The sequence below is a fragment of the Haplochromis burtoni genome, unplaced genomic scaffold (assembly GCF_018398535.1).
Source record: "Haplochromis burtoni strain Fernald_Lab_line unplaced genomic scaffold, NCSU_Asbu1 Contig_1648, whole genome shotgun sequence".
In the NCBI taxonomy this organism is placed as follows: Eukaryota; Metazoa; Chordata; class Actinopteri; order Cichliformes; family Cichlidae; genus Haplochromis; species Haplochromis burtoni.
Genome location: NW_024584009.1, coordinates 13,672 through 25,251, shown reverse-complemented (window position 1 = coordinate 25,251; position 11,580 = coordinate 13,672). Strand labels below are relative to the sequence as shown.

The 11,580-nt window shown below is 44.4% G+C and overlaps 2 protein-coding genes across 3 annotated transcripts in view; both read left to right on the top strand.

Annotated features, from left to right (window-relative positions):
* Nucleotides 1-1,706: 1,706 nt before the first annotated feature.
* On the top strand, nt 1,707-9,056 carry LOC121813413. Of its 2 annotated transcripts, XR_006053693.1 has the most exons (8): nt 1,707-1,764; nt 3,910-4,257; nt 4,709-5,041; nt 5,138-5,254; nt 5,537-5,860; nt 6,271-6,596; nt 8,549-8,872; nt 8,942-9,056. XR_006053693.1 is itself a non-coding variant. In XM_042217161.1 (7 exons), the coding sequence occupies exons 1-6, from the start codon at nt 1,728-1,730 to the stop codon at nt 6,567-6,569; spliced, it is 1,458 nt and encodes a 485-aa protein (XP_042073095.1). In that variant the 5' UTR covers nt 1,715-1,727; the 3' UTR covers nt 6,570-6,596; nt 7,590-7,700. The 2 variants fall into 2 exon arrangements, 1 of the variants encoding a protein (XP_042073095.1); XM_042217161.1 differs by lacking the exons at nt 8,549-8,872; nt 8,942-9,056 and adding an exon at nt 7,590-7,700 and having other exon boundaries at nt 1,715-1,764.
* A 1,781-nt stretch (nt 9,057-10,837) lies between these two features.
* Nucleotides 10,838-11,580, top strand: part of LOC102289204 — a 3,210-nt gene continuing 2,467 nt past the window's right edge. The window contains exon 1 of the mRNA XM_042217162.1: nt 10,838-11,580. The gene's annotated coding sequence lies outside the window, so the exon portion shown is untranslated.

The following is an 11,580-nucleotide window of genomic DNA, read 5'->3' as shown; positions in this document are numbered from 1 at the left end:
TCAGCAGTAGATTTACAGCTTTAAACAGAGAAACGTTTATTTCCCCAGAGATTGTTCAAATAAAAATCATTATTCTAAACATTAAGATTTAAGATCTATGGTTCCCATGGTAACAGCCTTCACCTCTAAGGCTTGAATAAATGTCTTGGATTGCTCTCAGGATCTGATGAGCTTCAGTCTCCACCAAAAATCTACGGAGCAGAAACTACAAGTAGAATTTATCTGATGTCAGTATCAGGATGAAACTGAGGCCAACCTGGAAATTCTTATTTTCATGTCTTTTCATTTAGTTGAACAAGAAGAATCATTTCTAATGATTTAAATGTTGAAATGAATGTAACAGAGAAATAAATGGATGACTAATGAAAGTGAACTGAAGCTGTGCTGACACACTGAGGACAGACAGGACTCTGCATGCTGCGTTTACTGTCTGCTCAGGACAGCAGAGCACCGCTGCACACAGAAGGGTTACTGTCTGCTGTATTCATCACAGAACACTTCTATCAACACTGTTCACAGTTTATTTCTAATTTTTGTATATGATCATTTCACAATAACCATTTACTGGCTCTTAAAAACTAAGAAATATAGCTGCAGTTTGAAATGAGGTCATACTTATTTTATCAGACATTTGAATATATTTCTCATGTTTTAAATTATAAATAACACTTCTTTAAAAAGGTCCCGGTCAGCTTTCAGAGAGCTCACGCTGGGTCTGTGCAGCTGCACATGGCAGACTGCCACAGATCACCTCTGAGGAAAGAGGAGGTCGTTGAGCTTCCTCATAGGTTCACACCTGTTGATGAACTTTGTGTCGGCCAAAGTTCATCAACAGGTGTGAACCTATTCATTTCTGCTCTTCAATAGAGAAGAGATTTAAACTTTCACAAATTATGCCAATTGCAAAGCACTGAGTAAAATGTTGGGACACACCTTCTCATGTTTTTCTAGGCTTCTTACCGCCTCCTCTATGCTTCATGATGGGAACCATGCATGTAGAAACCATCTGTTCATATTTTCTGTGTCGCACAAAAACACCTGAGTTGATGTGAAGACTGAAGGTTTCTACTGGTTGGGTTTGATTCTCATCCAGGTGTCTCTGGAACAGAAACCTGGGACCCTACAGAGTGCAATGATAGGTTACTACTACTTGCAGCATGCATACAAAATATAGTTAGGTACATACTGCATATGACTCCGTGGTTTCTTAAAGTTCCCGTAACCATCAAGCTTTCAGTGTATTTCAGTCTCACATATTGAACCGGTTTGAAAGGTTTTACTCTTCAGTTTTTTTTAATCTCGGTTTTGTTTTTACATTTCAGATTTAGTGTGTGGAGCCAAGCCTCATGGCAGACTGCCACAGACAACACCTAAGAAAGGACAGACTGTTGAGTTTCCTCATAGTTTCACACCTGTTGATCAACTTTCTGTCAATCTTCAAATCCCTGCAGCTGTGTCAGCTGATCACTTCCTGTCCTGTGATTGGCTGAGCTTCAGGCCTTCTCTCAGTCAAACTGGAAACAGGGATTGAGACAGTGTGAGGGTTTGTGGAGTGCCACAGTGCTGTAATGAATACTGTAGTGGAAGAAGTTCTTTCACACTCTTCATCCTGGAGCTGCTTTATGTCCATGATCTGCATGGAAACACATCTATGGAGAGGAAATCCAGCTGCTGAGGGTCACATCTGCATCATTGTAGCTACAGTGGATGTTTGTCTGTGATCAAACATGAAGATGTTTGTGGTGTTTGTGATCCTCCTGCACGGTAAGTACACCTTCCTCTCTCTGCTCTCATCATCAGCTTTTCTTTCATCTCTCTCTCTTTAATGTGTTGAAGTGCAGCAGGAGGAGATTTCCATCAAACACTGGATTCTGATTCAGATCAAACTAACAATCCAAAGCAGCAACTTTCAAATCTCTGGATTCTTCTTGGTGCCTTTCAGATGAGCTCATGTTACAATCAGCTGCTGTGTGTGTTGTTGTGTAGCTGAAGCTCGGACTCCTTCATAGCTCGGGTCCTCTACCAGAGGCCTGGAGCTTGAGGGTCCTGCGCAGTATCTTAGCTGTTTCCAGGACTGCGCTCTTCTGGACAGAGATCTCCGCTGTTGTTCCTGGGATCTGCTTGGGGCCACACACCTAGCTTGGGAGTCACCAGATCTACTCCTTCTATTACCACTGGGAGCATTGTTACCTTCACCCTCCACATCTTCTTGAGCTCTTCTCTGAGCCCTTGGTACTTCTCAGGCTTTTCGTGTACCTGGAAGTCCCAGAGGATCTTAGCTTGGTCATTCGCCACCACCCATGGGGTCGTCTCCCATTTTGACCTCGGGATTTCCAGGCTGTACTCATCACAGATATTTCATCAGCTTGATGTCATCCATGTAGAGGAGGTGGCTGATGATTGCGCCACTCTGTAGTCGGTATCCACAGCCCATCTTGTGTCTTGTCACTGATCTCACTGAGGGAGTTTAGGCCTTTGCAGAACACCAGTGGACAGAGCGTCTCCTTGGTAGATCCCACACTTGATGGTAACTTGTATTATTTCCTTGAAGTTGGCCTCTCGTGTTGTTTGCCACATTCCCACTGAATTCCTCATACTCTTAGGGTCCTGTTAATCTTGTGCAGTTGTAGGCATTCCTGGATCAAAGTGTGGGGCACTGAGTCATAGGCTTTCTTGTAGTCAATCCAGGTTTTGCACAGGTTTGTCATTCTGGTGTTACAGTCCCGAATGACTGCTCTATCTTCCAGCTGCTGGTGTTTCAGTCCTCTGGTATTCTTGCCAGTCCCTTTCTGTGGCCCGCTCATGTACTGAGCCATGTGCCTGTTCATCTTAGCCGCTATGATGCCTGACAGGAGCTTCCATGTAGTATGTAGTACTGAGGCAGGTTATTGGCTGGTAGTTGGATGGGACCAGTCCCTTCTGGTGATCCTTGGGGACGGTCTGGCCTTCAGTTAGCCAGCCACTCAGGGAGTGTCTGCATGAATCATGACAAGGCTTGATGCTCTCTGATTCTTCATGTTGGATAGCCTTTCCTGGTTGCCTGCCACAGTGATGGTTACTTGTCACATGTATGGGCAGCTTGCTGTATTTGTTAGCCATCTTTTTTTTCATCATGCCCTTCTGCCGCTCAGATAGTTGGCTAACTTCCCTCCTTGCTGCCTGGATCTTGGGCTCTACTCTCCTTCTACCTGGAGGGTACTGCTACTTTTGGCTGTTCATCTTATAGCTAAAAATCTCATTGATCACTGCCACGTGACATCCAGGCTTCCCCTCTCCACAATCCTTGTGCTCTATCTTACCAGTAGCTGTGATAGCAGTTGCTTCTTCCAGATGTTGGAATGCAGAACTACTGGTTACTTCGTTGTTGGTCTAAATGTTGGCTGTTCCATATGTCCTATATCCTTTTCACATAACCCTTTCCACTGGTTTTACTTGCATAGTAGCATTCCCAAAACCTCCCTATTCTCATCTCTTGTTCAAAAAAAGTCTATTAGTGTCTGATAAATATTCAAAATCAGTAGTTTATGTATCAGCCCTTCTTCACAACTGGTAACACCATACATCGTCAGAGAATAGCATTTTTGTGCATTAACTGATGTTTGTATGATTAACTGCTTGCTCAGCAAAAACTAAGTCATTAATTTTAAGCAGAGTTTAATAATTTAGTTTAAAGGCAATGAAGTGAAGATGCTGCTGAGTTTACAGAATAATGTAGGCAGACCAGGAACCGAGACCTCTGCCATTTTCTGCAGATAACCCGCAGAAAATGGTTGGATGGATACCTGGTCATTTCTTTGTGTTTAGGTTGTATTTGAGTGACACTTGTCTCTCTGGTGTCTGCAGTTGTGTGTTGGAGACCAGCTTTTGCATGCTGGGGCAAACTTTCTTTGTCCTTGTGTGTCCTTCCAGCTTTCCAGCACGTTTTTGCTGTGGTCGTGGAGGTGAATGAAGGTGCACTTTCCGTCTTGCTGCCTTGCCAGTACACAGGTGTCATGCCTGAGGACCCTATGTTGATGTGGACTCGCAGTGATATTGATCCAAAATTTGTCCATGTGCAAGAAGAAGAAGGTCCAAATCTTGAAGAGCGAAACCAGCGTTACAGTGGACGTACATCAGTGAGGCCTGATGGTCTGGAAATGAAAGACTTCAGCCTCACTTTGACAAAACCCAAACTGACTGATAGTGGCAACTACACCTGCTCCATCAGTAATGGAAGGAATGAACGAAAACTGACAGACGTACAGCTGCATGTCAAAGGTCAGCAGTCCAGTCTAACATCTTAAATAATAAAGCTGAATTATTTCTTCAGAATCTGAGAAGTAGCAGCAGAAATATGCAAACAGCTAAGAAACCAGGAAGGGGGAAAGTGTTTGGAGATGTCCAACGGCTTTATACGTCATACTGTTAAAAATAATTTTCATACAGTTGTGCTTCTTTTTACAGTTATTTTAATCTTTCCAGTTATTTTTTAAGCCTCTTAAATGTTTGAGTATGTATAAAAATGACTTATTGATAAACAGTTAATGAAAATGTTGTTATATCTGTAGACTCCAATTACTCCATCATATTTATTACAAAGATTTAAAATATGATTTTTGTCCAACAGATGATGGAACTCACTGTAGATATCCAGAGCAGATGACTGTTATCAGTACCAAAGTATGACTGCTGCTGCTTTCCTAGTTATATTGGTTTCTTGTCCTCTCAGACCAGCAGGTGGAGGTGAAGGTGGAGGAAGGGTCAGACTCTGTCATCCTGCCCTGCAAAACAACACCTGACCTGCCTGAGGACACCACAGTGGAGTGGACTCGCTCTGACCGAGAACTCATGATGATCCATGTGTATCCAAACAGAAGTGACCACCTTAAGAACCAGGACGACCTTTACTGTGGTCGCACGAAGATGAACGAAGACCTGCTGAGAACTGGAGACCTCAGTCTGACCCTGAAATACCCCACAGAGAGAGACAGTGGAGGATACATCTGCACCATCTACAGGGACAAAGACATCCTGAGACAGAAAGTAGTGCTGCAGGTCAAAGGTCAGATGTAGATAAAACAGAGGTCCGTGGTAAAAATGATAATTCAAAAGTCATATCTTTCTTTTCTTTTCTTTACCTTTGTTTATTTCTCCACAGATCAATTTCCAGCTTGGGCAGCAGCTGTCGTGGTCCTCCTGGTTCTCCTTCTTCTCCTGATTCTTGTTGTTGTTTCTGGAGGTCTTTTATTTCATTTCCGGCACTATTTCATGCCAGGTGAGCTTCAGATGTTCAGACACATGAGATCTTCATGGTTTCTGTGCTGATGTGTGTGAGACATGGCCGACTGTGGAGGCTCAGTCTGTCTGTGCTTCTTCATCCAACATGTCTGCAGCACTTTACAGGACGCTGCAGACTAGTTACCAAAGAACGAGTCAGGAACACATCAGGAACAAACTGAGACACAATCTGACTGAGACTAGAAGACAAGGAAGGATAGGGAGGTCATGTGACCATCACAGCTGCTGCTGACCATGTTGTGTCTTGTTTTCCTCTCAGATTACAAGGTGGAGGTGGATTCAGGGGTGGACTCTGTCCTGCTGCCCTGCAAAACCACAGTTCGCCTGACTGAAGACACCAAAGTTGAGTGGACAAATATTAGTGGGAAGGTCCACGTGTACCAAAACGGCTCTGACCGGCCTGAAGAACAGAACAGTTGTTATCGAGACCGCACGAAAATGAAGAAAAATCTGCTGAAACCTGGAGACCTCACTCTGACCCTGAAACACCCCACAGACAAAGACTCAAACACCTACACCTGCACCGTCTACAGCAGGGAGGGAAGCATCCTGATGAGGAAACAAGTGGTGCTCCATGTCAGAGGTCAGCCTCATCACTATGATGGGTTCATTAGCAGTGAGGCAGCTATGTCAGTCCTCATAGATGAGGAGTAGTAGTAGTACTACTACTAGTACTACTACTAGTACTACTACTAGTAGTAGTACTAGTAGTAGCAGTAGTATTATTTAAAAGTAAAATAGGAAACAACCAGCCTCTACTTTCAAGATTAGGCTTAAACCTTTCCTTTCTGATAACGCTGGATCAGGTGACCCTGAATCCCTCCTTCGTCCTGGTTTCATCTGATGTGCTTAGAGCTTTTCCACTTGTTTCACTCCCACTGGAATCAGTCAAATATGTTTTCACTATAAGTATTTCACTTCATCTGATTAAAGACGATGTGCTCAGTGCTGCTGCTGTCTGTCCGGCTCATGCTGTCTTTGTTGTTCTCTCAGTCCTGCAGGTGGAGGTCGAATCAGGGGTGGAGTCTGTCCAGCTGCCCTGCAAAACTACAGCTCATCTGCCTGAAAATTGTAAAGTGGAGTGGATGGATGGTGATGAAGATGAGGTCCATGTGTATCAGAACGGCTCTGACCAGCCTGAACAACAGGACCAGGTTTACAGAGACCGAACGAAGATGAATGAAGACCTGCTGAAAACTGGAGACCTCAGTCTGACCCTGAAACACCCCACAGATGAGACAACAGGACCTACACCTGCACCGTCTACAGCAGGGAGGGAAACATCCTGCTGAAGAAACAAGTGGAGCTGAAAGTCAGAGGTCAGTGTTGTACATACAGTCAAAGGTCAGAGGTCATAATGAATATATATTTTTTGTTTATGTAAACTTTTTGTGTGGACTCAGCACATTGTGCCAGTTCGTGACATGCCAGGGAACTGAAGGCTGTCAGTATCCGTCGAGCAATGACAGCTCGGTGAATGGCTGGACGGGCCCCGTGGGTCAAGGCCTGAGCAGGTTACGTGTTCTCAGATGAGCAGTGGTGTGCCTCATTCAGTCCAGGTTTCTAGACTTCTGCTGTCATCAATATGCATATTGTGGAGATGAGGGAAATATTTTACTGCTACTATTCATAACCATCATCATTACCATTACATTAATTATCATTTCATCAAAGCATTTATTCAATAGATTACACATGTTCTTAGTTAAGATTATTACACCTATCACAGAGAGCTTCTGTCTGGTAAAAGGCCAGAAGCACCAACGGGCGGGGTGAGGCTGAGTGCGTTGGAGGTCGAGACACACACACAAACAGTAGTTAGAGTCATGTTTAGGTAAGAGTTCAAATAATAGTTTGCAAAAGCTTGTGACTGCAAAATTGTGTGCCTGTGCAGTTTTGGGCGGAGATCGATGCTGTGGTGCAGTGTTCATCTCCCACGCGTGTGTTCATTAAAATCATTGTTTGACCGAAGCTCTTCTGGACCATTATTGTTGTTGTGCTCTCCCTCAACATTTGAACCCGTTTTTAACAATATCTTATAAACTGCTCTTAGTCTGGCCCCTCACCAGTCTCTCGTAGTTTCCCTGAACCACCTTCCTTGGTTCAAGAAAACATTACATTTAACATTTCCTGCAATGGACACCTTGACTCACCTTCAAAGAAAGCTTTGACTCTGACCAGTTGACAGTCACACTGTTCTTTAAGAAGCAGCCAGATCTGCTCAGGATAAAACAGACAGAAAATGACAATTCTGTCTCCATCATCATCTGTTACTGTCTGTGCAGCTCATGTTGCGTTTATTGTCCTCTTAGTCTGTCAGGTGGAGGTGGATTCAGGGGTGGAGTCTGTCCAGCTGCCCTTCAACACCACACTTCACCTGCCTGAAGACGCTAAAGTGGAGTGGATGGACATGATACGATAAGGTCCACGTGTATGAGAACGGCTCTGACCAGCCTGAAGAACAGCACCAGGTTTACAGAGACCGAACGAAGATGAATGAAGACCTGCTGAAAACTGGAGACCTCAGTCTGACCCTGAAACAGCCCACAGGCTGTGACACAAACACCTACACCTGCACCGTCTACAGCAGGGAGGGAAACATCCTGCTGAAGAAACAGGTGGAGCTGAAACTTAGAGGTCAGTGCTGTGGACACAGGTCAAAGGTCAGATGTTGTAATCTTCTTATCTGTTTCCTGTCAGTTAAATAGTTGTGATCAGTACTGATGAGAAGTTAAAGGTCACATGGTAAAAGGAAGTCCATCACAGACAGTGGGTAACATCTCTGTTATGGACAAAGAGTCATCAGACATTCCTGTCCGTACAGCTGACAGCATGAAGCTGTTTGTAGAGCTCTCACACCAGTTAAAGAGCCAGTCCAGCTGTGACAGCCAGATGTTACTGCAGCCAAATACACATACATGAAAGGATCAGGTGCAAATATGTGGAGGGAAATTCACACTTTATCTCCACATGTTATCACAAGACTAGTTTAAAAAACATTTTTATAAAGAAGTGACCAAATTCAAAATGCAACAGGAGAACTGAGACACGGTAACTGCTTCTCAGAACAAAGGACTAATAAATCTAATCAGTGTTTCTTGATCTTAGTGTGATGTTCTAAGAAAAATAAGCAACAAGTCTTCTCAGTGATGACTCCTCAAAGATCTCCTGTTACCTTCTGATCGGATCTGCTTCTTTCCTTTAGCTTTCTCTACAACTGTGACACCTGCTGCTCTCTGTACAGCTCATGTTGTGTTTGTTGTCCTCTCAGTCTGTCAGGTGGAGGTGGAGGAGGGGGTGGAGTCTGTCCAGCTGCCCTTCAAAACCACACAAAACCTGCCTGAAGATGCTGAGGTGGAGTGGAAGAACGGGTTTTACAGGAAGGTCCACATATATCGGAACGGCTCTGACCAGCCTGAAGAACAGAACCAGGTTTACAGAGACCGAACGAAGATGAATGAAGACCTGCTGAAAACTGGAGACCTCAGTCTGACCCTGAAACACCCCACAGAGAGAGACAGTGGAGGATACAGCTGTGTGGTTAGAAGGAAGGGAAACATCCACAGAGGCAAAACTGTGCTGCTGAAAATCAAAGGTTTGTTGGTTTGTTTGTTTTTTGTTTATTTATTTTTCCCTCTCTGACTGTCTTGTGTCTCCTCTGCAGGGAGAGTTCAGGTCCAGGATCAAACAGGGGACATCAGGAACAGAAGCAGCTCCATTGATCCGACTCCTCTGATGGCTGATCAATCAGTTTGATCTGTGTGTTCTTTGATTATTGATCAGTGATGTCAGAGTGGAGTCAGTGTGATGTTGTTGTTGTGTGTTTGAGACTTTTAGTGTCCATGAAGGTCTCTGCTGCCGTAGATCCTCTGAACTGTGACAGAGGTCTCACTCTGGAGGAAACTCTCAGCACTTTCCAGCAGCTCCTCCATCATGGAGGACGTTCCCTCACTGTAACAGGTGGAGGAGAGAGGAGAGGAAGCACAGGTGGATCCTCTGAGGAAGAGGAGCGTCCTACAAACCACATGATCACATGACCAGAGGACAAGCATGTGCAGAAACACATTAAAGTCAGCCTGTAAACACGTTTGTGTAAATTCTACTGTAGATACAGGCACAGACTCATCTGTGGTGCAGCTGAAGACATTTGAGTCATGTTGTGTTTGCAGAACATGAACATATCAGGAAAGACTTCTTTGTCTCTGCTGCCTTGAGAAAACCTGGAGGAAACAGTTGGTTATCAACCGTCTCCGTTAAACTTCATGTCCTGTTACTTTTTTCAGCTCTAAATCTTTGTGAAATCCACACACTGCAGTCAGAGACGTTATCAGAAGATAATGATGGTAAAATAATCAATAATCTGTAAAGAAGATCATGAATATACCAGTAAAATGCAACACTGATGTAAACAATGCTGCAGATGTTTTTGTTTAGCCTGGTGACTCAGAACACAGAGCCATGAATAAGTTCATGACTTTAGCTTGAGCTCAGTGATGCTGGTTATCTCTGAGCTGCACTTTACACTGAAACATGGTCACACTCAGAGTTCAGAGTTTAAATTTTGTAACCTGTCCCATTAAAAATTATGATGCTCGAACGTTCGTCTTCTCTGGTTTCTGGAAGTTATTTTAAAATCATCAGTGATAACTGTTTGCTCCTGAACAGAGTTCATCCTGAACATAATCCGATCACACAGGAAGCAGAACCGAGCTTCTGTGTGAGGGACGTTTGCTCGGAGTCATCGTGGTGATTCGAGCTGCCACAGGAAGTGCAGCTCTGCAGTTTCCTGAGTGATTGTTGTGTCAGAGGTGACAGCCTCACTGTGACTGTTTAACTCTGTGTTTAGTGTTTGTGGTGAACATGTTTGTCCTTTTAGCTTTGGACGAAATCTTTTTATGTGATGTGAGACTGTTGAGCACTTTTTACTTTCTGTGTTTGGTTACTGAAGGACGAGCCAGCAGCGGTGTGGCCTCCCTGCTGGTGCTTTCCTCCCTCCATGTTTCCTTTACTGTGCAGCTCCGAGTGTGACGCTGAAGTGTTTTGTGTTCCTGCTGAGTTACTGCTCCATCCAGCCTCTTTACTTTCTGTGATTTAATGCTGATTTGTGGCCAACATGGTGCTGCAGTCTTTTTGTGTGTTGTGTTTGTTTTATTGCACTGCATATCTTTTAGATAAAGTATTCATATTATTGAAACCGTCTCTTTTGTCTGTGTGTATTTTGCAAACTTGTGTAATTTATATTATTGAAATATTAAATCTTTCCTTGGATGACATCTAAACACCCGTGACCCCTCTGACCACACCAGGGCCGCAGCTTTCACCTCTTCCTGTCTCTCTGCAGCTCTGTGTTCATGTTCGTGTTTACAGAGATATTTCTGCCTAATCAGTGATTCAATCACGCAGGCTTTTATTTGTTTTATGAAGGAATGAATTGTCTAATTCAGTTCATACAAACACGTTACATGTTACACTTTTTCCTCACCCTCTGACATCCACACTGTGATGCATCACAGAGCAACTTGGAGTTAGTGTCTTGCTGAAAGATATTTGGGATGCACACTGCAGGGTGTGAACCACCAGCCTTCCGAATAGCAGAGGACCTGCTCCACCACCTGAGCTACACCCCAACAGTGAGTCACATTCAGTGTGAGCAGCCAAACATGATGGCAGACTGCCACAGATCACTGCTGAGGAAAGAGGAGGCGTTCAGCTTCCTCATAGTTCCACACCTGCATGAAGCAGCCTCACCCTGACAGCTTCAAATCACTGTGTCAGCTGATCACTTCCTGTCCTGTGATTGGCTGAGCTTCAGGCCTTCTCTCAGTCAAACTGGAAACAGGGATTGAGACAGTGTGAGGGTTTGTGGAGTGCCACAGTGCTGTAATGAATACTGTAGTGGAAGAAGTTCTTTCACACTCTTCATCCTGGAGCTGCTTTATGTCCATGATCTGCATGGAAACACATCTATGGAGAGGAAATCCAGCTGCTGAGGGTCACATCTGCATCATTGTAGCTACAGTGGATGTTTCAGCGTCAGGACTGAAGGCGGAGCTTTGTGCGTGTCAGGGTGAGGCCGCAGCAGCCGCCTCCAACCGGAGCGCTCGGGCGTGAAACTAGGAGGAAAGCCGACGTCCTCCTCTTTCCTCAGAAGTGATCTGTGGCCGGCCGGACTTCATTCCACAGATGTGCTTTAACAAAGTGTGAAGCTGAACTCTGAGCTGTGACAGTGAAGCAGTGTGAGAGTGTCAGTAGATGATCAGCAGAGGAAAGTGAAGCTGCTGTGAGCTGATGTCCTGAAGGGCT